Source organism: Brachyhypopomus gauderio, chromosome 3 (genome assembly GCF_052324685.1).
Source record: "Brachyhypopomus gauderio isolate BG-103 chromosome 3, BGAUD_0.2, whole genome shotgun sequence".
Taxonomy (NCBI): Eukaryota; Metazoa; Chordata; class Actinopteri; order Gymnotiformes; family Hypopomidae; genus Brachyhypopomus; species Brachyhypopomus gauderio.
Genome location: NC_135213.1, coordinates 16,128,823 through 16,141,637, shown reverse-complemented (window position 1 = coordinate 16,141,637; position 12,815 = coordinate 16,128,823). Strand labels below are relative to the sequence as shown.

Below are 12,815 nucleotides of genomic sequence, written 5' to 3'. Positions count from 1 at the left end.
CTGTGGGCATAGTTGTGTGTGGGCTGTGGGCATAGTTGTGAGTGGGCTGTGGGCATAGTTGTGTGTGGGCTGTGGGCATAGTTGTGTGTGGGCTGTGGGCATAGTTGTGTGTGGGCTGTGGGCATAGTTGTGAGTGGGCTGTGGGCATAGTTGTGTGTGGGCTGTGGGCATAGTTGTGAGTGGGTTCTAGAATCTTTTTTCATCACCATGAATTTAAAGGAGAAGAATAAGGCCTTAAAGCAGTGTGTAAGAGGGCTATTTGTTCTTTTTTGGGAGGCCACTCTTTTTCTCCACTTCTTCTCACAGGAAGCTATCTGCTCTCCAGCTCCGCCCCCTCTTCTTCCTCTGTCTCATCCTCCTCGTCCTCATCCTCGCTCTCTCCAGAAACTGTGCCGCCTCTGCCTCACCCTTCTGTCGTCCCATCTGTGGTTCAGCGTGGGCCACTGGCCTGGGAACAGGGAGAGAGAGGGAGAGGGAGGGAGGGAGGGGGGGGGAGAGGGAGGGAGGGAGGGAGGGGGGGGGAGAGGGAGGGAGGGAGGGAGGGGGGGGGGGGGAGAGGGAGGGAGGGAGGGGGAGAGGGAGGGAGGGAGGGGGGGGAGGGAGGGGGGAGGGAGAGGGAGGGAGGAAGGGAGAGACGGAGAGAGATAGGGGGAGAGAGGGAGAGACAGAGAGAGAGAGAGAGAGAGAGAGAGAGAGCGAACACCATAGAGCCAACTGAGCTCTACAAGTCTGATCCAACCATGAGATCAGACTCATGCTCCTCATCCAGAACTGTGTGTCACACTTAGAGCAGACGCTTGGGGATGGAAATTCCTATCGCATGAATTCAGAGAAAAATGCCTTTTTGAAAATGTGTTTTTTTTTCTTCAGTGTAAGAAGTATTAATCGTTTTATCCGTTCTGACTATTTTCCAATGATAGTTTTTTTTCTAAATTATTAAATATTAAATAAAACTGATTGTAAAGCTCTTTTTTCATTGCATATATGACGTGGGGCATCTGAGCTCATGATTTTAACTTAAAAACTGCACATTGTGGGTTAATGAATTTTAATCACAGATATATTTTTATTGTTGAAATTGTTCATTATGTCGTCAGTGATTTAAAAAATGATTAGCATATTAAGCCCCTACTTGAGTACAGACGTCTTGTGGACAGCAGAGAGCCTTGGGCTCATACAGGACCTGACCAGCTCATTGAGATCATGTGTCTCTCTCCCAGGGTTCTCGTTAGCTTGTTAAAAAAGCCCTGAGGCTTGTTAAAACTTTTTTAATATACTGTACAATCACTGTAATTGACGGTGGTTTCAAACTTCCTTGTCGTGGACTTAATTTACTAGTCCTATGAAAGTTTAATTGGCCAGCAGTTGTTCAGTGAAGGGTGCCTAAATCACAGCCCCTTTCCCCACTCCCCAAGCATCCCCCAACCCACCCCCTCGGCCACCCATTCTGTTGAACACTGCCAGGAGCCTCCTGTGCCCCAGAAAGGTGGCCTAGTTCATGGGCAGGCAACAGGATTGTCACTGTTGTTTTTCTCTTGGTGTGAGGCCCAGCCTTTCCAAGCCCAGTTCAAGCTGGAGAGCTGGGGGGGCGTCCACTCTTCAAGCAGGAGGGGTTCTCGCTAGGGTTCCTCTCCCACTGGAGCCCAGCTGCTTTTGGGTCTTCTCTTCTCCTCGTTGGCTGCTGTCTCTCTTGCGGCCAGCGCTGATAGGGAGGTGTGGACAGTGGGAACCACCAGCCCAGGCTGGTGAGCGTGTGTCCAGAAGAGCAGGATATTCCCTTTCCTGCGTGTGTGGTCTTTGTTTCTCTCCACGTCAGTGTATCCAGCAGACACAACCCTGAAATATGTTATTAATATTTTGGCTGTGTGTGAGTTTGAGTGATGGTCTGTAAAAGCTTATTAAAAATGGTTATTGTGTGGAAGCCCGGGAGATGTGCAGTTCCATAATTAATGGTGCAGTTTACGGCTTCCAAACAGAGTGCTGCAACAAAAGCAAAAGGCCAGACAGCAGCACAACAAAATGGTGTGGATGGTGAGGAACGCCGCGGTGCTCTGGAAATGAACACGGCGCCCGCGTTTCTTTGAGACTCACCGGTTTTCATCACAGTTGGTCTTTTTCACAATGGTATAAAATTCATTTTCCTTTGTCTCGTTCTCTTTCTCACCTTTTGTCCTTTCCTAGTCTTCTTGAGCTTGTGCCTGACGTGTAGAGGGGGTCTTGATTCTGGTACAGCCCGGTCCGATTGCGACCTGGTTAATGTGTCGTGGCTCATACCCCCCCCCCCCCCCCCCCCCCCCCCTCCTGGTACCGACCACCTGGATCCGTTAATGGAACCCGAGATGAGAGCCGAGGGTTGGACCGTAGGGAGCGGTGCTCAGTCAAGCACGGGGCAGAAGCTGCAGAGTCATGCTGGGTCTTTTTACAGACCCACTCACTGACGCGTCTTTACCATCAGTTTAAAGCATGCACAGCAAACAGAGCAGGTTCTCCTTGTCCTATCCAGTACCATCTTATAAACTCCAAAGAGAGAAACGCAAGAACGCATTTGCAACAAACGACGCCTGATGGTTTAGAAGCATTGGAGTGTAAGGGTGCTGTTGCTCATATCATTTATATCACTAAATATAGAGGATTGATTAGGATGCTGTGTAGAATATGATCCGTATTTAATTCTTAATAGCATATTTGAATGTTTAATATATGTATATGCATACATTCTTCACAAAGTGCACTACTTTCCAAATGTTTGAAAGTAATTGCTTGTTTTCCACAACAGTAATAATGACAATGACAATAGTAATAATAAGAATAATGTCTCAAACATTGTACATGTACTGACTGCAATGCAGTTATTAAGTAATTTGCTCAATGACACAAAGTTTTGGGGTTTTTTTTGGCTTTGATACCACATGTCTGTGTGTTGGTTAAATCCCAGTACGCCCTTCCCTGACTGTGGTTTTATTCCTGTTCCCTGACTTCATGTCTCATGAGAATCTGCCCCGTGTGAATGTCCGGCCCTGTGTCACTTGGGCAGCCTGAAGTGTGTTCCCTTCTAACGGTTTGTAGTTTGAGGGAGGCAGAGTGAGTGTCATGGAGTAAGAGGGGCTGACGTGTCTGCTCTACTTCAATGATGTCATGGGACGGGGGGCAATCTACTAAGTGATCCTTCATGACCATGGTGGGGCTGGTAATATGGTCCTGCCAAAAGAGAGAATAAACTCCAGTGATTTAGTGCTTCCTTCATTGTCTTTTAATGTTTGTTTCTTAACAATTTACACACAACTGCCTTCGTCCTTATGAAGCTTGTAAAAGGAAGAGATTTGTTAAATGTAGGTGCATGCATCAGGTGTGTGCATGTGGCGTTTCTTGTGCACTCTTGCTGTCCCTCCCTTTGCATGCTTAAGTTTCAGTAGCTGAATTATTTAGGGACCGCCAGCCAATATACGGCCACATGATATCACTGGCCGAGGGGATACTCCTGGAGATCGGGTTAAACGATCCCTTACGCTTCAGTCTTTTGTTTTGTTTTTTTTTTTTTTTCCTTTCTTCACCTGCATCTTTTAAGTGAAACGTGAGAGGTGAAACAGAAACTGTTGCTCTTTATTTTCTATAATCCACGCCCTCTTTTTTTTTTTTGGTTAATTCAAGTTTTCTGTCCTGAGGTTGCTGAGTCCAGTCGAGCCCTTCCTCTTGGAAGGATCACTTTAGGATGGACTGAAGGTGTGGGAGGACAGAGCCGCAGAGCTGCTGGTCCACACCTTGCCGTCACCATTACGAGCCGAAGGAATTCTGTTTCGTTTGGGAGTGACGGCGAGCTCTGGTTCAACCCCAGTCTGCCTCCCAGCTACCTCCTCAGTTCTGGACAGGAGGAACAAGACGCTCTCGCCTGCCTGGATAATCCCCATGATCCCTCATGCGACTCTGAAATTTATGATGATCTTTTTCTGCGGGTGAGCCTGCTACCGGAGCAACAATCGAGCGACCACCGACTTGAGGACAACATGACAGTGAGGGGCACTGTTCGTCCACCCGATTACTTACCATTTGACACAGCCTTGTCTGCACAGCCGGCAGAAGACCTGCAGGGTTTTTATAGAGGTGGCATGCAGCTACTTAACAGGTCACCCTCGCATTATGGGCTCACTGCAGGAGGGGTCAGATCTCCTTGGGATTATACGCAAGGTAGGACAGCTGCTCCCGCACCAGCTCCACCTCCTCCACCTCTTCCTCCGCCTCCCCCTCCTCCACCCCCTCCTCCCATGGCTCACGAGATCAGCTCTTTGTATCGGGATTCGTTAGCCATCCCGGAGGATCAGCGCGTTCGCAGCAGGGCTCCCTCTCCTTGTTACGCGATCGAGCCTGCTGGGACGAGGTTCGCGGCCAATCAGACGCCCCTGGCAGCCCATTCTGTTTACAGCGAAGTCAACGGCCTACCTCTGGACCCCCTCCACGGCCCCCCCACCAGCATAGTGATGGACCACGCAGCTTCTGTTTTGGACGGAAGTTTACCTCGAGGTATGTCCGCCTACAGTACCATACCCACTCAGAGGTTGACCTATGACCCTGCCTATGATGCAAGTGCAGCTATGGTGAGCACCACACCAGCGCCACTCACCGCTGGAATCCACCACCCTACGACGGCTGTTGCCATGGAACCAAAGAGGACTATAGATCCCGCTTTCCTGACTTTTTTGCGGTCCGAGGGCTTATCCGAGAACACTATAACGCTCCTGCTCCAGCAGGGCTTCGACTCCATCGCCATGCTTTCCATGATGGAGGACAACGACGTCCGCTCCGTGGCACCCAACCTGGGCCAGGCGCGAGTGCTTTCCAGAGTGGTGCTCAACTGCAAGACCGGCACCACCAGTGCTACAGCCATGCGTGCCCGGTCCAACAGCTTCAGCCATCGTTCCGACCTCTACGCACAGCCCCAGGCGCTGCCTCTGGACGCTCACCTCATGCCACAGCCCCCGAGTGCCCTGCACGCCTTGCCTCCGAGGATGGGCGAGTTCCTCGGCCGACGCCCAAACAGCGCCCCCTCCCAGCATCTGTTGGAAACCGCGAGCTACCCGCCAGCGCGGCCTCTCGGCGGCCTCTCGCTCAGTCCCGGTCCGTGCGATGCCGCCTTGAGCCAGGCGCGACCTCTGCACGTCTACAACGCTCATACTGGTCTGGCCATGTCGGCTCTTCCCCACCAGCAGCAGCAGACGACCAGTCCGAGTGTCTACGGTGCGCTATCTAGAACCTTCCCCAATGCCTACTCGCCCATGGAGCTCCTCAAGAGAACATCTAGCTTACCACATCTGTCTACCTATGGGCCGGTCCAGAGTCCTCACCACCAGAGCCCCCAGCTCTTGCAGAAAGGAGTTGTTCCTGTGGAGGTGGGGGCCATGCCCGTGTCTACCACCATCCCTGCTCGCTCCTTTAACCTGAACAGCAGGGTGGCGCGCCGCACCGGACCTCCTGTGATCTTCTCCACCATGCATTCAACAGATACAAGTAAATCCATCCCTCCTCCATTCCCCCTATTGGTTATCTGTCTTCTTCTTTAGCTATAGCTTCTGGCTTGCTTCTTTTTGGACTTTTGAGTGTTGTCATCTTCAGCTGTATTATTAAGTTTGAAGGTATAGTTTTTCTCTTTATGGAATACAAAAAAATAAGATTAAAAGTGAGAGGAAAGTGTTCATGATGCTCTTACCTACACTACATATTTACATTAAAGACACATGAAATGAGTAACTCTTTAATTTCAAAATGGTGGGGGCTTTGCAAATATTTTCATGTCTGTACTTAGCACTTTTTTTTAAAAGTGACCTCCAAAGTTGTGCTAATGGCAAACATTGATGTTGGACACACAAAAGCATCTTTGGCTAACAGCTTTTTTTAATCCACTTTGAGACTATTAATACACTCTGTGTGGTGATTTTGTGCCATTTTGGGTCTTGGGATTCTGGTTTTGCCATTCCAGCAAACTTCCTGACTTGCATGAACAGACTCGCCTTATTGTTTTATTAGGGGAAAAATTGGAAGGTTCTGGAACAAACGTGTAGAATCCTGAAGAAACCCCGCCAGACAAGCGTGTTGGGATCCGGGCAGACTTACCGAAAATGAGACAGCAGGGATATAAAGTGCTTGGCAGGCTAGACAGAGACCAATCGCCGCTTGTTTCCCCGTTAAACTACGTTTTCACATGCTAGTTTAGTTCTAACCTAAATTCCAATTAGTCCTTTTCCCTTACACCCAGTTCCTTCACATCACTTCATTGAGGTTTACAGTGTGGTGCAGAGCCTTTAGCTGAACACAAGACTGCAGGGATCCAGAGTGCTTTGCTGGCTATACTACCATGGATCTTAAATCAAGTTGCTTCTTGGCTTCCTGCCCTGTCCCTAAACACCTATTGGCTGATTCTGTGACCTTGTCAGCTCTTCACACCTAAATCTTGGAACACTTGTATTTTACAAAATAAATACCTAACACAGCCTTTGCTTAATATGACAATGGATAATCTCATACAAAGTAACAAAATGTAAAGTGTAAATATGTAAGTACACTAAATATAAAACCTCCAGTTTTTCTATTCACCCACACGGCCCCCTTTAAAGATTAAATGAATATAAGTGAGGTTTCATCTATGTGTGTTTAGTGAAGGGGGTTGCTCTGTATTTCATTTGCATTTGAATAAGAATATAAGAACAGACAGACTCCCGTTCATAGTTCAGTCCTGGTCTGTTCTGAAGATATTAAGCCCCCCTTCAAAGTGCTGGCAAGCCCAGCTGTTAAATCTTAGATGATTTGATGTTTTGTTAATGGTGGCAGAATTTCAGAATGTTAATAAACCGCATATAATAAACCACGTTATAAATATCAATGATATAGCAATGATGAAGCATGATTATAAGATATTTTATGATGCTTCAGAAACACAAGAACAAAACCTGTTTTAGCTTATTGCTTTTCTTCGAGCCACGGAGTGCTGCTTTCTTTGTTCTTTGTTTACATGGTGCTCTTTGCCAGCATCAGTAACTGATTTCTTATGTGTTTTGCTTTTTAGTGACTTTCTATTTATTTTCTATTCTATTGACTTCAGAGGACCATATGGATGGAACCCAAACGTTTGTGCGTTAGTGGCTTGTGGTGTGCAGCACTAGACTAGTAAATGTGTTTGTAGGGTCGAGCGGAGAACCACCCCACTCTGCTCCCCTCCACTGCTGCTGTAATCAGGGTCTTAAACCCCTGAAATCCCATTAAGGCTAATACGATGCAGAAGGGCATTTTCTGGGGCCTGGCACGTGGTCACCCCAGTGCTGAAGATGTGAAGGGTGCGGCCTCCGCACTGCCTCTGCAGAAGAACAGCAGGAAAGGCGTGAGATCATGGGTCTCCTGTGGTGGCATCCATCACTAAAACAATCACCAGACATGAATGTAAACCCCTGATCCAGTTCATTTGAGGCATCACTTACCATTTCCGTATTTCTGCATGCGATCCGTAGACACTGATGTGGATTAGGACACTTTGAGGTTGGGCACGCAGTGATGATCCCTTCCCCCAGGTTCCACCACTTCTACAGGGTGTAAATCGGAATTCCTTCAGAGGGATCTTGGCAGAGGCTGGGAGGAGGTGTTTTAGCGTTAATCCCACATACATCAAAGGTTCAACTTCTGCATGCATTCTGAAAGGTGTAGTAGTCATGGCGAAGGCCAGGCTTCTTTGTTAAAGAGAATGCTTTAATAATTGATAAGTGCTGAGTGTTGTGGCGTTGCCGTGGCAGTAACGCTGCTGTCTGTTCCTGCAGGGCGTGCTGATTAGTTTCTGAGTGCCGGGTTATGAGCAGGTTTCTGTTAATATGAATGCGTCTAGAAGGAAGTAACACGAGCAGTCCTTGTATGTTTAGTTTAGACTATCTTTGAGTACATTCTGTCTGATCTCTCTTTTTTGATAGTTTGTGCCCTGAGGTGCGATCCTACCCCACTCCTGCTTTTACTCCTGTTTGCTACCCCTGAATGAGCTCTCTCTCTCTCTCTCTCTGCCTCTCTCTATCTCGCTCTCTCTGTCTGTCTCTCTGCCTTTCTCTCTCTCTCTCTCTGCCTTTCTCTCTCTCTCTCTCTGCCTCTCTCTCTCACACTCTCCCTCTTTCTCTGCCTCTCTCTCTCTCTCTGTGCTTCACTCTCACTCTCTCTGCCTCTCTCTCTCTCTCTCTCTCTCTCTCTCTCTATCTCTAACACACCAAACTACACACACAAACAAGGTCACCCACCCACCCATTTTTCAGTTCTTCAATTTAAACATTCTTTCAGCACAACAAACTCATTTGCATGTAGCTGACATTTGTTGCGCTGGTAATTTCCATCCGATAATGGCGGACTGCCGCACTCTCTCCACGCGTGCTCCTTAATTGTCTGTTGCTAGGCAACGGGGTGGGGGGGTGGTATTGGGGGTGTTGGTTGTAATCACATGGAGATAATCTGTCCATTTAAAGATGGCAAATCTTTTGCTCACGCTCAGACCTGTGGAAGCTGCTAGAAATTTGGATTGTGTGTGTGAAAAAATGTTTGTTTTTAAACAGCAAATAAATGAGAGCAAGGGAGGGGGCCATTTTCGATTCCCAAGGACAGGAAACGATGGGGAAACGGGGGCTTGAAATGGCCAGTGCAGAATGTGTTTATGTGCACACCATCTCCTCTGACTGATTAAGGCTATTGTGCTAAAATGTTTACTGAGCAATGCACACTTTGAGGTGGGTTTAACACATGAACGCATGCATGTACGTGCGTGCACACACACACACACACACACACACACACACACACACACACGCGCGCGCACGCGCACACACGCACCTTTAGTATGAACTAGTGTGTTTGTTTTTGCATTGTTTTTGTTTTGCATTTGATAATATTTTATTTCTAAGATTCAAGATAATTTACATAAAGCAGTATTTAACCAGTCAGGAACTAAGACTGTGTGTGGAGGGTGGGGTGAGTGAGCACAGAGTGGGAGGGTCCATCAGGAGTTTCTGGATCAGCTTGGTTGGCTAAATCTGTAAGCAGCGTATTAACAAAACGGTTAAAAGGTCTGGCGTCTGTGCCTCAGCTCTTTACACAGCACACGCAGCCACACACTTTATGCGACGGGTTATGGAACTGTCAGTCCCTCCAGCCGAAAGCTCAGCAGGTGTGTATCACGTGAAACGCAGGTAGAGAGTGCACGTGAGTGCGCGTGAGTGCGCGTGAGTGCATGCGAATGCACGTGCATGAGTGGCTTAGGTGTGTCATTTGTGATGACACCCGAGATGGGGCAGGGTAATCTGAATGTGTTTGTATTCTTGGGCTTTTCCCTCTAGAGGATTTAGAGGAGGGTGGGGGAGAGGGAGGGACAGAGAGAGAGAGAGCGCACCTGTAGGTTTGCAGTGCATGATGGGAAGCTAAAGCATCCCATCCGTGGATGGTGCTAATCAGCTTATTGGCTGAGTTGGTTGAGCTGCTGACCTGAGACCTTTCTTTAACTGTAGACAGAAATATGACTAAGTGTTTGTTACTGATCTGTAGTCACTAATTCTGAAGGTTAATCCTCTGACTGATTTAACATAATTCTGGCCCATGTAATGTGTGTTCTTGCTGGCAGTTTGCAGTATCAGAATCAGTAAGGGTTTGCACTAGATTAGCTCATTTCCCCTAACCCTCGAGTCCCAGGACCATGTATGTATCCTTTCATGCAGTGTTCAGCCATGTCCTCTGTATTTCTTGGGTAAATGAGAATTCCACTGCATTTGTTTGGTAGATGTGTGTGTGGGGTAGTACAGTCTTTGCACCTGTTTACAGCTAGCAGAACATAGGTTTTTAGCATATTTAATTTGGACAAAAGCCTGACCATTCATGTTCAGTCACAGGACTGGACTGGCTGGACTAACAAACCAAATAAAATGATTGACTGGTAGGGGGCCAACAGAGCAGTTCTGGTTGAAGCAAACCTAAAACTCGGTACATGTGGGCTAATATTCTCTTAGACTAGTCATCTAAACCCAGACTGCTCTTATCAACACTAAACAAGGCACTCGGCTAGAGAGTAAAATGCATGCAAGTGTGTGTGTGTGTGTGTGCGCGCGCGCGTCCGTGTGCATGTGCAGACATGCATTTTAAGAGGCACTACTGACCCTGAATAAGTCTGATACTTCTACTTAAACATGAAAGAAATTGGCATGATGACAAGCAACACACAGCTGTGTGTTTGAGCACAAGAGGCAGGCAGGCTTAAGCATAAACGGTGCTCATCTTGTTTTTATTTGATTTTGGCCTCTGTGGGGTGGGGGGGTGGGGGAGGGGTCGCATGCACACACGCTTGTACTGGATGCATGTCTGCAAGTAAATTCATTCCTGTATTATTTCATCATATCATGTATATAAATGCTCATGGATACTGAATAGCCACACCGTGTAACCTTGTATATCCTTCCTCTCTAACTGGGATTATTTTTTCTTTGTCTTGACTTCACAGCTTCATACCTTCAAGAACCATTTTCTAGTCTCCTTCTAGTCTAATCTCATATTGTCCATTTACCAGTACATCAGTTCAGTGACCCAAACGACTAAAAACTTGGTTTCAACCCCACTACTCTGAAAAGTTACTGTGATCTGTCTTTTGGTTTGTCTATTGGCCGCTTTGATAGTTAGAGCTGTTTCTTCATGTTCGGCTGGTATGAGGGTGTTTGGAAGCCCTGCCTGGTGCATGTTCCTCCCGATGGGCCTATTCTGGGCGTTTCTGCAGCAGTTGATTCAGCTAAGCTGGAGTCGTGTGGTTATTAGATATTTCTCCATGCTCCCATCGCCTCATGTTCAAAAACCCGCCATGAAAAGATGCACCCACACGGCTGCCCTTTGAAGTGAAAACGCCGCAGAGTTTTAAAAAGCAATATTGTTGGCCCTGTTTGCTGGATGAAATCCAAGCTTCGGTGCGTTTAATGGCGATCTCGCTGCTCGAGTGCTCTCCCCTCTACTAGCCCGACCTCTCCCTTGCTCTGTTCTTTTGGGGGTGGTTTCTTATGTATTTATTTTTGGCTGAGGCCAACGCTGTCGCCATTAGCCTTTTTAGCGCCGCAACTCTGAATCGCGAGTATCCTCGCCGTAAAAAAAAAACGCGCGCGTTCGTTGTATGTTTTACGCGCGTGCGTTGTGAGTTCTAGACCCACGTTAGCACGAGACTGTTGTACATCTTTTAGAGTCCACCACAGACCTTCTGGCATCTTTTTTTTTTCTTGCTGTATATTCCATTTTGCAGTTGAGCTGCTGGAAGGATTTCTTTACTGTCTACACGTTTGCTTGTCATTTTTATGTAGTTCAAGTTGCTTATGCAACCTGAATATAGTTGGTTGATTGGAGAGGATCTCAGCATTGATAGTTGACAGGTGATCTGGTGGGGAGGCAGACCAAATGTTCATGACCAGATCAAATGACCCACCTGGTATTTTGTGTGTGTGTGTGTGTGTGTGTGTGTGTGTGTGTGTGAGAGAGAGAGAGAGAGAGAGAGAGAGAGAGAGAGAGAGAGAGAGAGAGAGAGAGAGAGAGAGAGACAGACAGACAGACTGTGTGTGTGTGTGTGTGTGTGTGTGTGTGTGTGTGTGTGTGTGTGTGTTGTTCTGTCAGTGAGTGTGTAATAACATCTGCCTGTCAGTTTATGCGTGAATTTATGATGGTGAAAACCAAGCCTCGCAGAAGAGCTGTAACTTTACGCTGTGCTCCACTCTGAGACCTCGTGGACAGCAGCCACACACTGCAGCCTGTTCACTGTAATGGAGGCCAGCTGTGAGCTGGACCCGGCCAGGACCAGCGGGGTGGAGGAGGAGGCGGAGATGGAGCAGCGGGTGGGTGTGGGCAGCTGCAGCTCCGGACACTGACGTGCTCACAGAAACCAAACACAAGGAGAAACGCTGTAGCTGCGTCTCACGTCTCCGTCTGTGGAGACGACTGTAGCACCGCCTTAGGGATCGCTACATCAGGGTCCCACGGTAGCTCCTCTAACGCTGTGTTCTCACAGCCTCTCTGCCATGTGATGGGGGGGGGGGGGGGGGGGGGATCTGCTTTTAAGAGACTGTATATCTGGCCGCCTGCAGCTGCAAAGGAGCCGTTATTCTCCGGTTATAACAGTTATCATGTTAGAGATGGCTGGGGTGCTAGGACCCAGGAGTGCACTGGGTGGATGTTGGCAGGGTTCATAGAAGCATATAAATATTCAGAGTATCAGAGGGTGTGGCTGAGAGACACCCTGATAGAATTTTGCCTGGTAATTTACATATCTAATACCAACCCAACTGGCTAGTGTTACTGAGGGCCTTGACCTCGTCTGTCTCTCTCTCTCTCTCTCTCTCTCTCTCTCTCTCTCTGTCTCGTTCACACACACACACACACACACAATGTGAATTGTTTCTACGGCTGACAGGTTTTTTTTTCTTTCCATTTTCAAGCTTTAGTGAGACATTTTGGCCTCTATATGTGTACTGGCGTTTTGCGAAATCACTTTATTTCCTGACATTTGCAGAGCATAGACTACATGTAGCAGTAAAAATATATACAAGTTTCTAAATAATTCAGGTGGCTGTGAATGTCTGAACCTTTTTAGCTGTAATGCTGCATTGTTGCCGTATGCTGATAATGTACATTTCTATAGCTCAGACCACAAATGGACCATTATGTCTCTTAGCAACATCCACTTCCTTAGCAACGATTCCCTTGGTATGTGCTGTGGAAGAATGACCTTTAGGATCAGGATTTGGGTTTTCTGTGACCTCTTAAAACATGTTAAGTGCTTTTGTAGCATGAGGATG

General features: G+C 47.5%; 2 protein-coding genes across 9 annotated transcripts in view; both read left to right on the top strand.

Annotated features, from left to right (window-relative positions):
* The window catches only part of LOC143510468 (C-terminal-binding protein 2), an 84,627-nt gene that overhangs the window by 50,099 nt on the left and 21,713 nt on the right, over nt 1-12,815 (top strand). The window lies entirely within an intron of this gene.
* LOC143509574 (uncharacterized) lies at nt 3,452-6,576 on the top strand. The gene is made up of 2 exons (XM_076998437.1): nt 3,452-3,512; nt 3,649-6,576. The coding sequence occupies exons 1-2, from the start codon at nt 3,452-3,454 to the stop codon at nt 5,550-5,552; spliced, it is 1,965 nt and encodes a 654-aa protein (XP_076854552.1). The 3' UTR covers nt 5,553-6,576.

Bases quoted from the DNA above. Each gene is read 5' to 3' on its own strand.
- LOC143509574 (XM_076998437.1), top strand. From the start codon at position 3,452: ATGATATCACTGGCCGAGGGGATACTCCTGGAGATCGGGTTAAACGAT. The intron at 3,513-3,648 runs GTCTTTTGTTTT...GGTTAATTCAAG, and splicing joins AAACGATCCCTTACGCTTCA to TTTTCTGTCCTGAGGTTGCT.